The sequence below is a fragment of the Homalodisca vitripennis genome, chromosome 1 (genome assembly GCF_021130785.1).
Source record: "Homalodisca vitripennis isolate AUS2020 chromosome 1, UT_GWSS_2.1, whole genome shotgun sequence".
In the NCBI taxonomy this organism is placed as follows: Eukaryota; Metazoa; Arthropoda; class Insecta; order Hemiptera; family Cicadellidae; genus Homalodisca; species Homalodisca vitripennis.
Window position 1 is genome coordinate 95,794,464 of NC_060207.1, and position 17,724 is coordinate 95,812,187.

At 32.9% G+C, this 17,724-nt stretch overlaps 1 protein-coding gene across 1 annotated transcript; it reads left to right on the forward strand.

Moving 5' to 3' along the window:
- The first annotated feature begins 713 nt into the window (after positions 1 to 713).
- LOC124367256 (kxDL motif-containing protein CG10681) lies at positions 714 to 16,717 on the forward strand. The gene is made up of 4 exons (XM_046823959.1): positions 714 to 1,013; positions 10,063 to 10,262; positions 13,995 to 14,159; positions 16,320 to 16,717. Exons 1-4 carry the CDS (start codon positions 871 to 873, stop codon positions 16,463 to 16,465), a joined length of 654 nt encoding a protein of 217 aa, XP_046679915.1. The 5' UTR covers positions 714 to 870; the 3' UTR covers positions 16,466 to 16,717.
- The last annotated feature ends 1,007 nt before the right edge of the window (positions 16,718 to 17,724 follow it).

The following is a 17,724-nucleotide window of genomic DNA, read 5'->3' on the forward strand; positions in this document are numbered from 1 at the left end:
GGGGGGGATCCAGAAGCGAGCCAGCTGCAGGGAACTGTTTAAAACCTTCAGAATTTCCAACTGTAGCCTCCATTTACATTTGTGAGGTGGTCGTCTTTGCCTCCAACCAAGCACTGCAGAGGAATGGTAACGTACATGACCATAACACCAGGTACACTTCTGACTTTAACCTGCCTGCACACAGAACATCCAGATACTCGAAAGGGCCGTCCTATGCCGGAGCCAAACTTTTCAACCTCCTTTACCGACGGCATCAAGCGTGGCAATCCAAAGACTCTGAAGACGAGGCTTCTGAACTGGCTGCTCGATGTCCCTGTCTATGATTTGGACGAGTTTGCTGATCGCTGTGTACATCAACATAGACTGACCTAAAATACGTACTTGTTTGTAAATGCCTGTCTTATATAATTTTGTAACATGACGCCATTTCTGAGCTCAATGCTTATGTAATAAAGTTCTCTCTCTCTCTCTCTTTGAGCGTTGGGGGTTTATTTTTTTAAACTTTCAAAGTGGCAAAAATAAAACTAACAATTCCGCTTTATACGAGTCTATAATACTATAGAAATATAAAACTGAAAAATATCGTGTATAGTAAAATTCTAATAACATCGATGTACGATAAACATCGTTAGCTCACCATCGATGGAAAAAACATCGAATATCGAAAGGAAAACATCGATGTTTCAGAAACATCGACTATCGATGCTCATCCCTACTTCAGTTGGTCCGGTTGTCTGAAGGGGGTTACCTCTGTAATCTAGTTGGAGGATGTAGATTTATTATTGTTACTTCATATGTAATTCAAAATGAATACAAGATCCTCAATCTAAATTTAATTGAAAACAAGATTTGCCTTTTCCACCACCAAACATGGCAGAGCACACACCAGAAAGTGACCTGGGTAGTATTGAATGTTTCCAAAACTATACAGCTCCTGAGGTTTTCATACAAGGTTTAGCAGGAATTGTTGATCAGCAAGACGTAGAATCAATGATAAGAGCTCAGAAACAAATGTAAGTTTTAAAGTACCTTTTTAGCTGTGAATCTAGGTCTGAATAGTTGTAAGTTAATTATCCTGTTTTTATTCTTGGGTAGGCTAGTTTGCATTTTCGTTATCACTGAATCATTGGGATTAGTCTACCATACCGAAATTGACGTTATCAACGTATTCTGCTCACCCTCCTGAACACAAAATATATATAGTAGCCTATTAGGGGGTGCAAATGACAAATAACATGATTTTAGGGGGTATATTCATAAGTAGTTAAGTTTCTAATGTTTTAATGTTCAGTTTGTGTGTTGTGTCTGGATAATCTGTTTACTTGAATATTAACTGCGGCAGGGACTGATAGCAGCCTGATAACGTATCTGTTATCTGAGTTCTCCGGGGCAGTGTCAGTGCTTCACAAGATATCGTGTTCAGTAGATTGGATTGAGTGAGTGCGTTACAATCATGAATCAACCATCCACTAGTTCGACCAACCCTAGTGAATTGTGTGTGTGTCAGAGTGTTTAGTAGGGCACGTAAAGAGTTTACGTTTTAACCTAAACGAAATTATTTCCTTTTTAATTGAACATGGAATTTTTAATAGTGAGTGTATTTGTTCGTCGTGCGGTCGCGTGTTGTTTTTAAACCGGGAGACTTTGTTGTTTCGTTGCGATAGGAAAATTAGAAAAAGTACGTTAATAAAAAAAGTTTTAAATGTTGCAATTTTTAAAAATCCACTTTTTTGTTGCTGCTGCTCAGCTATATCCGCCAACTCACTAATGGTAAGTGTTCTCTGTTAATATCCATCTTTATATTTATGTTAAGAGTTTTTCATGATTTATTAAGTTTTTTTCACTTTACATAATTGCCTTTGCATTACATTTCAATTTATATTTCTGATCAGCCCCTCTAGAATTTGATATTTTACTGATAGGTACTATCTCGAGGGATATTTTTCTTTCATTGACATCAGCGCTGAAAGCCCGCGCTGATGGCGGAGGCACTCGTCTCATTTCGATAACAAGTAATTAATTTGTAGCTCAAAATTAAGAAAAATATTGTTCATTTGGATCAAAATACTGCTCATTTCAGTATTATATTTCATTTACGTTTGCAAAGATGGCGGCGCAACCGGTGACGTCATCACAAGGTTGAATCATGGTCACAAAAGGTCACGTGACGCTCGACCTGGATGTAGAACTTGGAAATATTACTCCGCGTGTGAATAGTTGTTTAATTTTTTATGTTCTAGAACTTCGTTATTTCTCATTCCCACCCCATCAAACCTTATACTTTTTTTTGTTTTATAGGATAATTCCAGGTAATTCTAAGCAATATATGGGTCAACCTCGATTTTTCTCATATTACAATATAATGTTCCAATAGTCAATTAGAAAAGGAAATGACTAGAATTTCTTGCCGGAAAGCAGTTATAGGGAGCAGGCAACTCATATTACAATATAATGTTCCAATAGTCAATTAGAAAAGGAAATGACTAGAATTTCTTGCTGGAAAGCAGTTATAGGGAGCAGGCAACCGCGAGAATTACCTATTAGTGATCAGGGGCACTGACGTGATCTGGGCTTCAAATTTGGAACTACTCGAGTTAATTTTTTTTCTAAAAGAGCAAGCAGCGCGAAGCGCTGCGCAGCGGGCAACATCGTGCGTGATCTTCGTATATACTGAATTGATTCAGGCAAAAGGAATGACACAGATTCCTTTACCAGATTTTTACGAAGATTTTGTATTGGGCGGATTATATTGGTTTACTTTGCTTTCCAGCATGTAATTATGTGTTTAAAATTGTTTTACATACATTACCTACATTATATTGTAATATGTAATAACAATTTATCAGAAATTTTTAATAAAAAAAAGGATCACGCACGATGCCTGCCCGCTGCGCAGCGCTACGCGCTGCTTGCTCTTTTAGAAAAAAAAAAAATAACTCGAGTAGTTCCAAATTTGAAGCCCAGATCACGTCAGTGCCCCTGATCACTAATAGGTAACTCTAAGCAATATATGACCGTCTGGCGGTTGCCTGCTCCCTATAACTGCTTTTCCGGCAAGAAATTCTAGTCATTTCCTTTTCTAATTGACTATTGGAACATTATATTGTAATATGAGAAAAATCGAGGTTGACCCATATATTGCTTAGAATTACCTAATTCCAATAAGTTAATAACACAAAACTCGTATTTTTCCGCTCCGGCTGTTAATATGATAATTACCTGATTTTCTTGTGAACAGATTGCAGACCCACTATGACAAAATCGTAAGGTGTTTTGAATATTTTTGTAGATTTTATGTGGGGTAGGGTATAATAAGCAGAACTGGTTTTTTTACATCGAAGAATTTAATCATCGATACCTAATATTCACATCTTGAATCCTAGATTATCAATTGATATAAGGGTAACTGTCACATTAACAGCTAGAGCAGCAAAATACGAGTTTCGCGTTATTAATTTATTAGAATCGTCCTACAAAACAAAACAATATAAGGTTTGGCGGGGTGGAAATGAGAAATAACGAAGTTCTAGAAAATAAAAAATGGCACAACTGTTCAAGCGTGGAGCAATATTTCCATGTTCTACATCCACATTGGGCATCACGTGACCTTTGGTGACTATGATTCAACCTCGTGATGACGTCTTCGGATGCGGCGCCATCTTTGCAAATGTAAATGAAAAATAATACTGAAATGAGCAGAATTTTGATCCAAATGAACAATGTTTTTCTTAAATTTCGAGCTACAAATTAATTAGTTGTTATTGAGTTGAGACGAGTGCCTCTGGCCATCAGCGCGGGCTTCGGCTGCCCCGCACTGATGTCAATGAAAGAAAAACATCCCTCGAGATAGTACCTATCAGTAAAATATAAATTCTAGGGGGCTGATCAGAAATATAAATTGAATTGTAATGGAAAGGCAATTATGTACAGTGTAAAAACTTAATAAATCATGAATACTCGTAATATAAATGTATAAATGGACATTAATAGAGAACACTTACCATTAGTGTGTTTCACAGAATGTACAGAAACTAAATAATCTCGTTTCGGTCGAAACGTAAACTCTTAACATGCCCAACAAAACACTCTGACACACCAATTCACTACGATTGGTCGAACTAGTGGATGGTTGATCCATGATCGTCATGCACTCACTAGATCCAAACTACAGTACACGATATCTAGTGAAGCACTGACGTCTGTCCCGGAGCATTCAGATAACAGATACGCTATCAGTCTCAGCTGTAGATAATATTTACGACACACCAGTTCACTACGATTGGTCGAACTAGTGAATGGTTGATCCATGATTGTCACGCACTCACTCGATCCAACCTACAGTACACGTTATCTCTGACTTCTACCCCAGAGCGCTCAGATAACAGATACGCTATCAGTCCCAGCCGCAGATAAAATTTACAGATATCCAGACACAGCACACAAACAGAACATTAAAACATTAAGAACTTAACTATTTATGTATATACCCTCTAAAAGCATGTTATTTGTCATTTGCACCTCCTAAAACCATATTTATTTTTTGTTCAGGAGGATGAGCAATGTGGATATTAGCTGATAATTATCAGAATACGTTGATAACGTTAAATTCGTGATTTGCCAGGTCGACCTTTAATCTTATAATTTTCAATATAAGAGTATCTATAGCTCTAAATAACAATCATATGTTTTAAATATTAAAATATGAGTATGTAGGAATATGGGAAAACTCATAAATAAATAAGAAAAGATATAAATAATAAACGAACCAGAACAAGATTGATGAAACAGGAAAACTCATAAATAATTATGAAACAATATTCATATGATTTATGTCATTAATTATTGAATCATGTTTATAATTATATATTAAATTACATGTATGTCTAATAATAATTATTGTTATATATACACGTAATCATATATATATATATATATATATATATATATATATATATATATATATATATATATATATATATATATATAATAATAATATGATTACGTACAGTATATTATTTGAAAGTGTTTTCAGCTGTTGATATAGATTAAGTTAATTGTTCAAAATAATTAATCAGTATCGATTGGTTATATTGATAGTTATGATTAAGTAATATCGTTTGCCAATTTCGATATAAAAATCTGGGTCCGCTTATCGTACCCTACCCTATTATTTAAAGGTGAAATTCTTAGCTGGAGTTGTCAATTATTAAAATGTTATTAGCCTATGTTTCAATTAATGATTACAAATCCCACTTTATATGATTTGTTGAATTTTTTAGTGGATAGTACTTTAAAGGTGTTAATGATAGCAATATTGAAAAAACAAATGAGAAAAGACCTAATAAAAATATTACTACATGAGGGAGCCCTTAATGTAAGGAATTCTGTAATCTTTCTACCATAGACTTAAAATACTGATGGGCTAGTTTGAGAAAAAATTATAAACTATATGTGAATGACAGTATAGAAAGTTGTTTTGTTCATGAAGCTACATAAACTTACCTAACCTACTACCTGGATTTATCGCTTACTCGAGGTAGTTGCCACCAACCCTATTCAAGAGCTTATCTTGAAGAGTCGCACCCGAAGGCCTACCGCCTACTTGATAACCAAATACACTATCTGAGTGTTTATTACTATAGAGCTAACCATCTTACCCAAGAGCTAAATGCTCTCCTTTGTCATTTTTCCTACATAAGGGATTTTCTTCCTTTAAGGGGAATATTTGTTGTGCTTTTCACAGCCCTTTCCTCACATTTATTTACTATTATTGCTACCCTATTCATATATGAAGCATTTTCCATTAGAAAAAATAAACAAATAATGTGAAGTGGGTTTTTTAAACTAGTACCAATGTTTCCTCTAACTCATAGACAAATTTATTAGTGATATCATTCCCTAAAAACATCTAAGCCTATAGTTGTGTTCAGGAAGATGTGTACAATAATGTTGATATAATGGTATATTGTTTACTTTAGCCATGGTGATGTACAAAAGTTATTAAAGTGTTTTAATTGTACGTTAGCCTATATCAATCAATCTAGGGGACCGGGAGGAATTGGGGTTTCTGAGTGGAGGAGGATAGCAAACCAAGGAGGGTAAGGTGTAAGAAGAGGTTAAAACAGGACTGTCAACATTCACACAGGTATTTGAGCAGGACAATTCCTGCCAACTGCATTTGAAGATAATTCAAGAATTATTCAGTACTTTTTTCTGTTTTCCTCATATTGACCACAGTTTCTATCTCCATGGTAAAGTTTATTCTTTATTTCTACCTCTATGGTGAAGTTTATTCATAGTTTTTCTCTTGTTGTTATGGTCCAGTTTGCTATTATCCTTTGGACATCTCAACATTGCTTTTTCTGATTGGTTAGATTTGGTTATGTAAAAATTTATAGAAAAACTGTTATCTCGGTTTTGGTACTAGTGAGTGATGTTATTCAGTAATCTTCTGTAATCAATATTCATTACAGAAGTTAGTATTGTGAATGCACTTTAAAGTATATTACTTGTTACTTTGACAAAAATGGACAGAAAAGATGTATTGGTGTTTTATTTTATTTCACTATCCAAATTTTATTGTTTTTGTTATTTTACAGTAGAGGTCATTGTTGACCATTGCTCTCCTGCTTAGAATAATATGGTTATGTGAGTTTGTAATATTTTTACCTCTTAACCCTTTCAGGGCCAGGACCAAATATGAGATGTTGCAAAATTTTCTCACATATCATATCCCCTTGTGACTAGTCAAAAGTGCCAGGCTAAAATTGGCGATTTTGCAGTCTCTTAGATTAAAATTTATAACTTTTCATAAAAATTAGAGAATGACCTAAAAGTTGCACCAAATTACTCGTATAGATATATACTATCAACAAAAAAATATATAGATGTAGTTTTAAGTAATTTAAAATTAAAAAAAAATAATGTTTTAATGGATTACATAAAAAAAATTTATTTTTTTTTGTAAATAACTAAAAAAGGAAAAATAATTTTACTGTAGGAAGCTATGTTATTATATTGTACATTTATAAAGGAACAACCATACAAAATTTTGTGTTATTTCTCTCATAAATAAATTTTTTATGACACATTTTGTATAAATACGCATAATTGTACTTCGCAACAAGTGATAAAGCAACTGACTCTTACACTGCAAGAAACTTAAAATAACTATTCACATTATGGATGTACCGGTAAACAGTTGATTGTAGGATCCATAAGCAGTTTCAATACAGTTAAAAACACAATTTACCAAGAAATATTTACACAATTTTATTTGAAATTTATTTACACTTTTTCTATTTACAAATATGCTACTTACAATTTCACTCCCGTGAGATCGCAAATTGTCAGTCATTGTAACTACTACACACAATAGCTAAGCAGGTAACACTACTAATATTTACAACCACAAAATAAAATAATGAAGAAGAATCCAGCATACAATGGTACGATTACACTAAAGCATAAAGAATTAACAACAATAGATCGAGTCACCTGATAATGTCACGTGACAATTACGAAATAAAAATGCATAGACCTCCAAAATAAAAATTATATTCATATTAACTATCTACAAATATACCAGGGAATAAAAAAACATAAAACTTTAATCATTTGACGTCGTATTTATTTAAGAAAACGACGAATATCAATATATTGCCGCCTGGCGCTTTTCGCGTATGTCACCGACGGCAATATATTGCCGCCTCGCACTTTTCTGACACGATCTATGGCGGCAATATATTGCCGCCTGGCCCGGAAAGGGTTAATCATTTGTGATGAACCTTGTGGAATTTCATATTTTACAGATCAGTACTATCTCAATGGATGTATTTTGTTTGTCACACCAAACGTGCTACCGTAGCCCGCACTGATGGCGGAGCATTATTGTTGGCCTGTTTATAACTGCTAAACTACTAGTACCTTTTGTGAGAATAAAAGAAAAGTGCCTTTTCAAAATTTATTTGTTTACTGTTGGTTTTAAATTTAATTTGTAAGCATTTTCAATCAACACAAATATTGTAAAGTAGGTAGCTAAAGTAAACTTTTACCAAAATGTTTTACCTACAATTTAATACTCACATGCCACATTTCTGAGTTTTACCTGAATTCCAACTTCAATATCCTTTAGTGGATATTAACATGTTTACTGCAGCTTTCATTAGCAGATTTCATCTTCAGTGTGATAAAATAATAAATAACTAAACACAACTAACTAATTTTCTATTCTTGTACTCTACCTAACCCTATAAATAGTAAAAAGTAATATTTATTTTTAAAAAATACTTGTGATGCATAAGTACATCCATAAGATGTACAATGTACATGGTATCAAAACGTTTCAGTTTGCAGATGACACACTACAAGAGGATACCAAATAGTTCCCGGAACAGCTCTGCTGTGGGCGGGGCTTGTGCAGTTCAACCTTCTGCTGCTAGGTGGCGTTAGAGTAACATTTCAGGCCAGCTGGATTGTCAACCTGGATTTTTCTGTTTTTCTGTAGTGGCAGTTTTTTCTGTTGTTTTTTGTGCTCTTTTATTTTTTTATGGCGAGTTTAAATAAACAGCATATAGCTGTGAAATTTTGTTTCCTGCTCATTGAAAATGCCATTGAAACTGTGTTTCCATTTGAAATTGAACACAGCCAGGATCAGTTTCTTAAAGTTGTTCCTTTTAAATTTCAACGTGTTTCAACTCCATGTTCTTTTTGATTGTCTGTCAGAATGCGAGGTACAAACTTGGTAGAACACCAAGGAGGAATCAAAATTTCACAGCTGCACACTGTTAACTCAAACTTGCCATCATGAAAAATGAATGTAGCGCAAAAAATAACAGCAAAACTGTCACAACAGAAGAACAGAACAAGCCAGGTCAATGATCCAGGCGGCACTGAAGGGGTGGTGAGATGTGCCACCAACACCTAGTGGCAGAAGTTTGTACTGCACAAGCCCCTTCCACAGCAGAGCTATTCTGGGAACTATATATAATCCTTTTAAATAGGATTGTGCAGTTTCAGTGACAAAATAGAGGCAGGGGAAGACTTGATGCAACATAAAACATTTGTGAATCTCTAGTATAAGTATGTACATCACATACAGGCATGTCATGTGCAATGAACATGTAAACACTATAAGACAATAACATCGCCATCACAGTTATGTGAACTTCATAAAAGGCAGGGTGGTTTTCGTGCTTGTGAAAAGACTCACTATATCTTGTATCCAATACCCATACAACTAATCACTAAATAATGTATATAACATAGTAATATAAGTTGTCACAAGCAAAAACCTATAGTACAGGTAACAATTTTATTTAACTTATAGGAACGTACTAAGAAATTAATTCCTTTCTGTCACAGAAATACCACTATGATTACTCTCTCTATGACAAATGTTTAATTTATTTAAATAGATGATTAAAAAAAAATCAATGGCCATACAGTTTTATTTCATAACATGAAGGAAACTTATTTCAGGCAGATTTACAAATTTTTAAGTGATACAGTTATATAGTTTGAGTATTTTGGAGCTACTTGGCTGGGTTGTACAGTTGGAAACAAGTTTGTCAACATTATACTGTCCTCAATGGATGCTCCTCCCTCAACTACACTTTATATGGTCTCTATCGTAGATTATTTTAGGTACCTTGCCTTCAGGTTAGAGACTGAATCTTATGTATGTTCTTATTTAGTTTTCTATATGTTAATTTAAACAGCTGATTCTATCTGTCTTGGATATATTTTGGAACCAATTTTTTGCAGTCTGCGATTATTAGGCATTTTAGTTTAGGAATAAAAAAATTCTGTGAGGAAATTCCGGTTATTAAATTCCCCTGTTCCAAACTGTTTGGAAGAGGTTCAACCATTTTCATGAACGTAGATCTTCCTTTAGTGAAGCTGTGTTGATTGTTGATCAATGAACTTGCGTACCTACACAATGGTCCAATAGTCTTTTAAAAACAATCCCTTTTCCACAATTTAAAAAAGTGGATTACAACTGAGCAATAATTGCCTGAATATATTGTCTTTATTTAATCACTGATAAATGTTTTGCTACAGGCTGCAAAGATTTGAGAAGACTAATGAGATGCTGTCAAACTGTAATGCTCTCTCCATGAACCGGTTCAAAGTGGCCAGTTCAGAGCTAAAGAAACACACCCAGTTGTTGACAGAAATGCGGAAGGATTTAGACACTATCTTCAAGCACATTAGAACCATCAAAGGAAAGCTCACTACACAATACCCTCAAGCCTTTACAGGTAAGAAGTGTGCCTATAATTCAATGTGCACATTGTTGGAATTGTTTGTGAAGAGAATTCCTCATCATAATAATCTATCTTGCACTCGATACAAATCTCTTCTGTCTTATATTTTACAAATTATAATTTAAGATAAAACATGAAGTAATATATCCCATCATGTACCTTAGGTACCATAACAATAAAACCACTTCATTAAGAAATTTTCATATTTAGAGGTTATAAGAAAAAGAGGAATGGAGAGTACAGAACATATCACTTTGCTATTACATTTGTTAATTGTCCTATGGAAAATGAGCTACTGTGGTGACCTTCTTAGTAACGTCCAAGGCCAGGAAATTGAAATTTGAACTGATTTTCTAGGATACATTTTGAGTGTTTTTAGATTTTGTATGATTATATAAATGTGGTTGTGTGTGCACAAACAAGCTGGATTTGTTATTGGTTTTCTTCATATCCATCACAACACTTTCTAAATTCAATTGAATGATTTTTTTATTACCTGGAGAAATGCAATCAGGTAAATAGTCTTAGGAACGTATATATTTCTTTGATTTTGGAGTATGTTTTTTATAAAATTTGTATAGATTCTGTAATCTAGTGGAGCATAAACTCCTTATGGTGGCACAATGTTTTAACACTTCAACAACCATAAGTGTAGGATCTGACTAACAGAAAACTACCTACAAATGCTGACCACCCATTCCTGTATTTATCAAGTTTTGAAATTAATTTTTAATGCAATATTTGCTATTTGTTGAATAAAAAACAAATTTTTCTGAACAGCATTGAAATTAACTTAATATAATGTCTGGCGTGTATATCAGATCTGACTGACTCGACTGTTTTCTTTGTAGTTTTGTATTTCAAATACAGGTGTCAGCCATATTTGGTCATGTCATATTGCTAGTATTGTATTTGCCTTGCTTGTCGGTAGGTAATCCACTTAATTGACAAACAGATGTTTTCTGCTGTCTGGCACACACAGTTATTTTTGTGTACTGAGACTAGCATTAGACAACACAGATTATTGTCAAAACTTCACGCAAATAATTACAACACAACAGTTGTTCTGTACAGCTGTAACATCATTTGAGATTGCTTTTAATCTATTATAACATCATCAGACTGTAACAGCACATTTCACGCAAAAATAATTATGTAAAAAGACCATGAATTGGTCAATAAAAGACAGTTGTTGTCAAATATGGACGGCACAATGTGTCATCTGGCCAGTTATGACCTACATAACAATTAAATATAAAAGTTATTTTGGTAGTTGCCTTGTTAAATTGATTGTTTGTTTCTTTCTAAAACTTATTTAACAGCAACCAATATTCCAAATGTAACTTGATATAAATAATGTTTATACTAAAAATAGTAAAAATATTTCTTAATTGTTTAATTTTTTAATTTGTATGATTTAAAAAATATGTCTGAAGTAAATTCTGTTTTACGTTAGACTTAAAGTTGCACAAAGGAAAACATCTAATACATAACTAAAATTTTGAGCTGATTTCAGAAATATAATGTTACGTGGCTTAAAAAAAAAAACATAAATATTATATAAATCTTTGCTTAAAACAATACGAATTCCTTTCAGTTGCATCAGTGAATCTGAGCTCCAAGGTGACTTCTGTGTGTGTTTTAATTGCAAAAGGCAGTGTACAAATTATAAGAAATATGTAGTTTATCAACACATAGAGTGAAAGAGAGAGTGCAATACAGATCAAGTTACCTTTTATAAATTGTGGAACGTATATGCTGGATGCCTTGTTGGCTAATATAATAATAATTTTCTAATAATATAATAACAATATAGTACGCCACACTATGTTGTATAACGTGCTTCACTGAGGTTACATGGAAAATTTTAAGTCTTACCTCGTTTTACTCTTGAGATGCCCAATGAGACTCTTGGACGGACAATGAAACTGACAATCAAATAGAAAAAAAATTTTTAGATAATTTTGCCAGCCTACTGAGTGATAGGTTTCAATGACACTCAGCCAAATACCATGGATAGATATGCACCATCAGATAATTGGGCTACATGTGTTAATATATCACATGTTAAAATGTCATATGATTGTATTGTGTCTTTATAGAAGGGGTGAGGGGGAGTGAGGAAGATGGAGGGGGAGAGGCTACTGACAGAGAGACTAGTTTGTTAATAAATTCTCTATTATTTTTTCAGTTATTTATCATAAAGATGAATTCTATTTGAAATTTTAATTAGGGATTTATTTAGTATAAATTGTGGATGTGATTATAATTTCAGAACTAAGTGTAAAATAGAACTAAACAATGATGTTGCACTCTCTTAACACGTCATTACACATATCTCCTTCACTTGGAAGGTGTTTTGAAATGCAGGTTACATATGTTATAGTTTTAATTACATAAAATTTGTATTTTTAGTATATATTTTTAGTGCGGTTATCTTTATGTAAAATATTGGGTTATAGGGTTAAGTATGTTCTTTGGAATAAATGTTTCACCATAAAATTTTAAAATTCATGTCAAATAATGAAAAATATTGTACTTAACAATCCCTTCAGCTAAAAGCACGCTCTCCCACTTGCAGTTAATTTGAAATAAACAGCAACAAGTACAGTGAATTGCCAAAATTGGTTTTAAAAATTAAATTATAATATGGTTTATAAAAGCTAAAGAAGTTAAACTGGAAAATCTGGCAAAAATAAAGATAACAAGAGTGAAGTTCATTATGAACATTGCAGGAAACAAGATTGCCTAATGCAGTAATATATTAACAAATTGTGGAGCTGTACTGATGATAACTGTATGACTATATTGAAATAAATGACAGTTCTCTATGTACACAATGTATTGACTGAGAAATAAAAATCTATTGTCTATTTTCCCGCTGTTTGTGGTTGAGTACATATCGTGCACAATTTGCCTACATCTTGTACAAACGGCTATACAAATGATAAAAATTAAGTAAATCTTCCAAAACATGATCAAGTTTTTCCGTTATTTTCTTTTCTTTATAACGTACAGGTCTTTAATTAAAAAACGTATTTCCTTCATCATTGCATATATAAAAGTTTCTTGCTGTACTGTGACTACATGCAAAATTAGCGATTTGCCGCTGACTTGTTATTCTGCTACTGTAACACATAAACTAATTAAAAATATTGAAGGACAAAATATGGAATGGCAAGTAAAAAGTATTAAGTAAGTATATGTTAGAAAATTTCTTACATCAGTCAAAAACGAAAGTCATCTATCTCATACGTATTAGCAAAATGTTCACTCATTAACTTAATGATCGATCAGTACCAGACCGAAGACCTCTGTAGACTGGTTTTACCAAAAATCAGGTAAAGGAGGTAGGGATCGTAATAACATGGATGCTTCACCACTACTTACCCCAAACAAAGAAAATCTGTCTGTGACATTTTGTGTAGACAATATTTAGATAGTTATAGAGTAATTTGTTTACAGAATTATAAAATACTATTTTATCCATCTCAAAAGAGTTCTGTTGATTTTATTGAGTTTTTGAAGCTAGGATAGATTCCGAAATATCCATAGTAGAGTGAAGTGCATGAAACATATTTTGGACCTCTTAGTTGTTTCCATCATGAGATTCAAACTCAAAAAATTCAAACTAAGCAATAAGATAACTTCTTTTTGTTGATTATACACTGACATGTTTGGATTTGGTGTAGTTATTTATTATCAAAGAATGCACATTCGTTATAGTTCCGTCAAGGGGTGGTTCGACAGATGAAGATGATATCCACTCCAATGCTAACAAACCAAAATTGTCCCGCTCTGCTGAGACTGTAGTGTCAGTCTCACTGCAGGATGCCAACATTGCAGAGAAAAATGACAATGTGTTTCCTCCACTTCAAGAGTCATTGCAAGGTGAGTCTGATAAGACAAAGATCTGTCATATATGCCGTTGTGATGAAGTATTCAAAATAGCTAAGGCCTTAAATACATAAATAACTATTTTGTGTTTTAAAGAGAAAGCAAAATCACAAATTTTATATTATTGCATTTTGAAATGAATATTAATTGATGACAATAAAATGTTCCAATTTCAGTAATTATTAATAATACAGTAGTCTGTGAGATACCCTAAACAATTTGTGCTGAGGGTGTTTGGATGATAAATTTTACAGATAATAGACCATTCCAGAAAAAGTATAGTTTTTTGTTGAGGGTAGTGGTATGTGTAGAACACAAATAAAATACATTATGGGACTGGAAATACATACTAAAGTACTTTATAATGGTATACTAGAGTATATTATTACAATATATATTATACGTACACATAATATGCCAATGGCATAGTGTGGTGGGTATAGTGGTTATCGCAAGATTGCGTGAATCAACCAACGTCAAGCGTGGCTGCTGCATGGATGGGTGACCATTGCGTGATCCTGTCCTTGCAAGTAATTCCCCTGCCAGACCATTGGTAGTGGTTTGGAAATCACATTTATGCCGTTGGTCTCCAGGTGAAGTGGCAGAGAGGCTTTTTAGCCTATAAGTATTTTCACACATAAAATACGACAAAAACACATTTTATCAAACTAATTAGCGTACATCCAATTAGTTGCTGTCTCTGAAGAGATGTAGCAGACTTGTGGTGACACATGCAAAATAATGTAGAAAATAAGAATTGTAACCAAAATATTTATAAAACTACAGTTATTTGATAATTTGGTTATCTATCTACGTTTTCTTATACAGAAAATACTTAAATGACATGTTTTAATGATCGGTAATTTGTGTACTGGCAATCAGCTGTCATCCTCGAATATAATATTTGGATTATATCAATGCAAACCTTTGACACATCAGTAGTCATGATAACGTGAAATTGTGATTTTCCAAGTGTATTTTTAAGCACTTCGGTTAATTTTATCCGTTATTGTTTAATAAAATACATTGAAAATATTGGCATCGGAATCAAGTGAAAAGAGCTCTAGTATAAAGAATTTTTATACCTATACCGCTAAGATTGAGGAATTTACGTTCTAAGTATCGAAATCAACCTATCCCTAATTTTTCTCTTATTGTTGCTGTTTGTTTTTAGATGTAGATGAGAAAGTATGAGCCTCTTTCTTGAGTTGAGTACATCTTAAGTGTTCCAAGTAATGCTGTTGTTTGAAGGCGATCTTTAAATTTTCTTTATACACAAGATATATTAAAACAATCATTGAATGCTGTCAAAGCATTTTTGTAGTATTTTTTTAGAATGTTATTGTTTGTATTTCAATCACTCACAATATTGAATTGCTTGATAATTGTTTTCTGTGTTAAGTAGTTAGGGATAGTCACATCCAATACAGAAAAAAAATGTTTCTTTAGATGTTTGTGTTTTGTGGTTGATGGTTGTAAGCTACTCGATATGACAGTCACTATTGTTGGTGTGTTTATGGAACAAAGTAAACTAAATAAACTAGAAACATTGTTTAGCCACAGGTTCACGAGGATATTGGATGCTGAACTTTCAATTAGATTACTAGCCTAGATATAAGAACCAAGACTGAATTCTTATTGATACACAAGACGTCAGTGTTCTAATAATTTATCAAAATTTGAAATCACTATATGTTTGCAAAAAAATATTACCAACATAGACATTTTATAACAAAAAATAATGTTGCAATACTCAAAATGTCAAATTTATTACACTCACATCATTTTGTAATTTTCAATGAAGGTTTACTAATAAGGAATATTGTTATGTAGTTTAATCACTCATAATCATTTAATTTCCATACTTCTCCAGTGTCAGGAATGATGTAACTATGGTTCATTTTTACAGACCAACATTTAGCAGACTCTGTTTGTATTTAGATTATAAATTTTATCTGTAAGAGATCAAACAATTAATTATTCATCATAAAACTGTCATGCAGGTTTAATTTTCTTTAAATTGTATTTTTATACAATCGATACATATAATTTGTTTTTCCAAACAGTCATTGTTTTTTTGTTTTTATATGACTAACTTGACTGTAGCTAATAGAGCACTATTGAAAAATTTTTATGAATGTGTTTTCAATCCAGTTGAGGAGGAAGAAGAGGAAGAAGACCGGTTGTCTAATGCAAGTGCTGACAGGAAGACACTGAAGAGAGCCAACAGTTCGTCCAGCGATAGCAATAACGGCAACAGCAACAATGACTCCTCTCCCTACACTTCTGACACTGGATAGTGTCATCTTCAGAATAGAGGCTGTTTACCATCGTTACTTATGATCTCATTAATTACGTTTATATATTAAGAAAGTTTATTTTCGTGCATTTGTTATAGGTGCCCATTGTGGTTCTTTCATATATTATATAATATGACATTAATGCATAATTTTGTATTCTACTTGATAGCCAGATTAGTTTTAACTAGATTTACATCTATTGTACGTAAGATCAAAGAGGTCAAAACGGAAATTAAACATTTGATTTTTATAGCCATTAATTTATTGTACTGCCTAGATAATTCATCATGTCAGTGTATGGAATGTTTCAGCTCATAATTATCTCAACAATCTATTGATATTGGTAGTTTTTATTGTTGAAGGAGACAAAAAGCCATTTGTCTGATATTCCTCTTTTTCTTAACATTTAAACATAAAAAAGGACACACAAACGGGATATTTTGTGCCCAATGGGCATTTTTTTTTAATTACAGGGGGATTTAATTTCAAGTATCCAGTGTTGCTAAATTGTAGAAACAAAGAGTTGCAAAAAACAAAAAGTTAGCATTTTTCACTGATTCTATTTTACACATTATACTATACTAGATACCTGCGGCTTCACCCGCAGATTCCATGCAATATTCTGTGTATTTGATTGAATAGCCCTACGATCTCAGTAATACTTGAACTATTTTAGACCAATGAAGAAAAACTTCAAAGTCGAAGTCCATAACTTTCTTAGTTAAAGCTTTTCTGATGTAATATGATGAGGTCATATAGTATTTTTTAAATGAAATTAGTCATATACCATACATCAGGTACCCATTTTTCAGTGCTCATGATTAAGAGGACCAGAGTTTAAGCAAAATTGCAGTAATTCTTGTTTCAAATTCTAATTTAGGATTTGCAGTTTTACTTAAAACTAATTATATTTTCAACGTAAAATTGAAGTTTGCTAGTTTCCCCCGAGAAACAATATATATATATAAATATATACATGATATTCATTAGAAAACTTCAAACTCGTATTAAAAGACTTATAGCACAAGTATACAAAATCTGCTGTAAACGGGAGTTTATAGTACTAATTGGGGGAACAAAAAAATGTATTTAAAAAATGGGGGTGCTCACCCCCATGCCCTCCGTACCCAAAGCCAAAATTTGGAAATGTCAACTAATACTTTGTGACACCTTAAATTGAAGCTCATATAAAATGCTGTATTTTGGTAAACAAAATTGAAATCGGCCAAGCCGTTTGGTATCAGCAGCCAATAATGTAA

Coding starts and splice junctions, on each gene's coding strand:
- LOC124367256 (XM_046823959.1), top strand. CDS start 871: ATGGCAGAGCACACACCAGAAAGTGACCTGGGTAGTATTGAATGTTTC. Junction 1,014..10,062: donor ATAAGAGCTCAGAAACAAAT/GTAAGTTTTAAA, acceptor GTTTTGCTACAG/GCTGCAAAGATTTGAGAAGA. Junction 14,160..16,319: donor ACTTCAAGAGTCATTGCAAG/GTGAGTCTGATA, acceptor TTTTCAATCCAG/TTGAGGAGGAAGAAGAGGAA.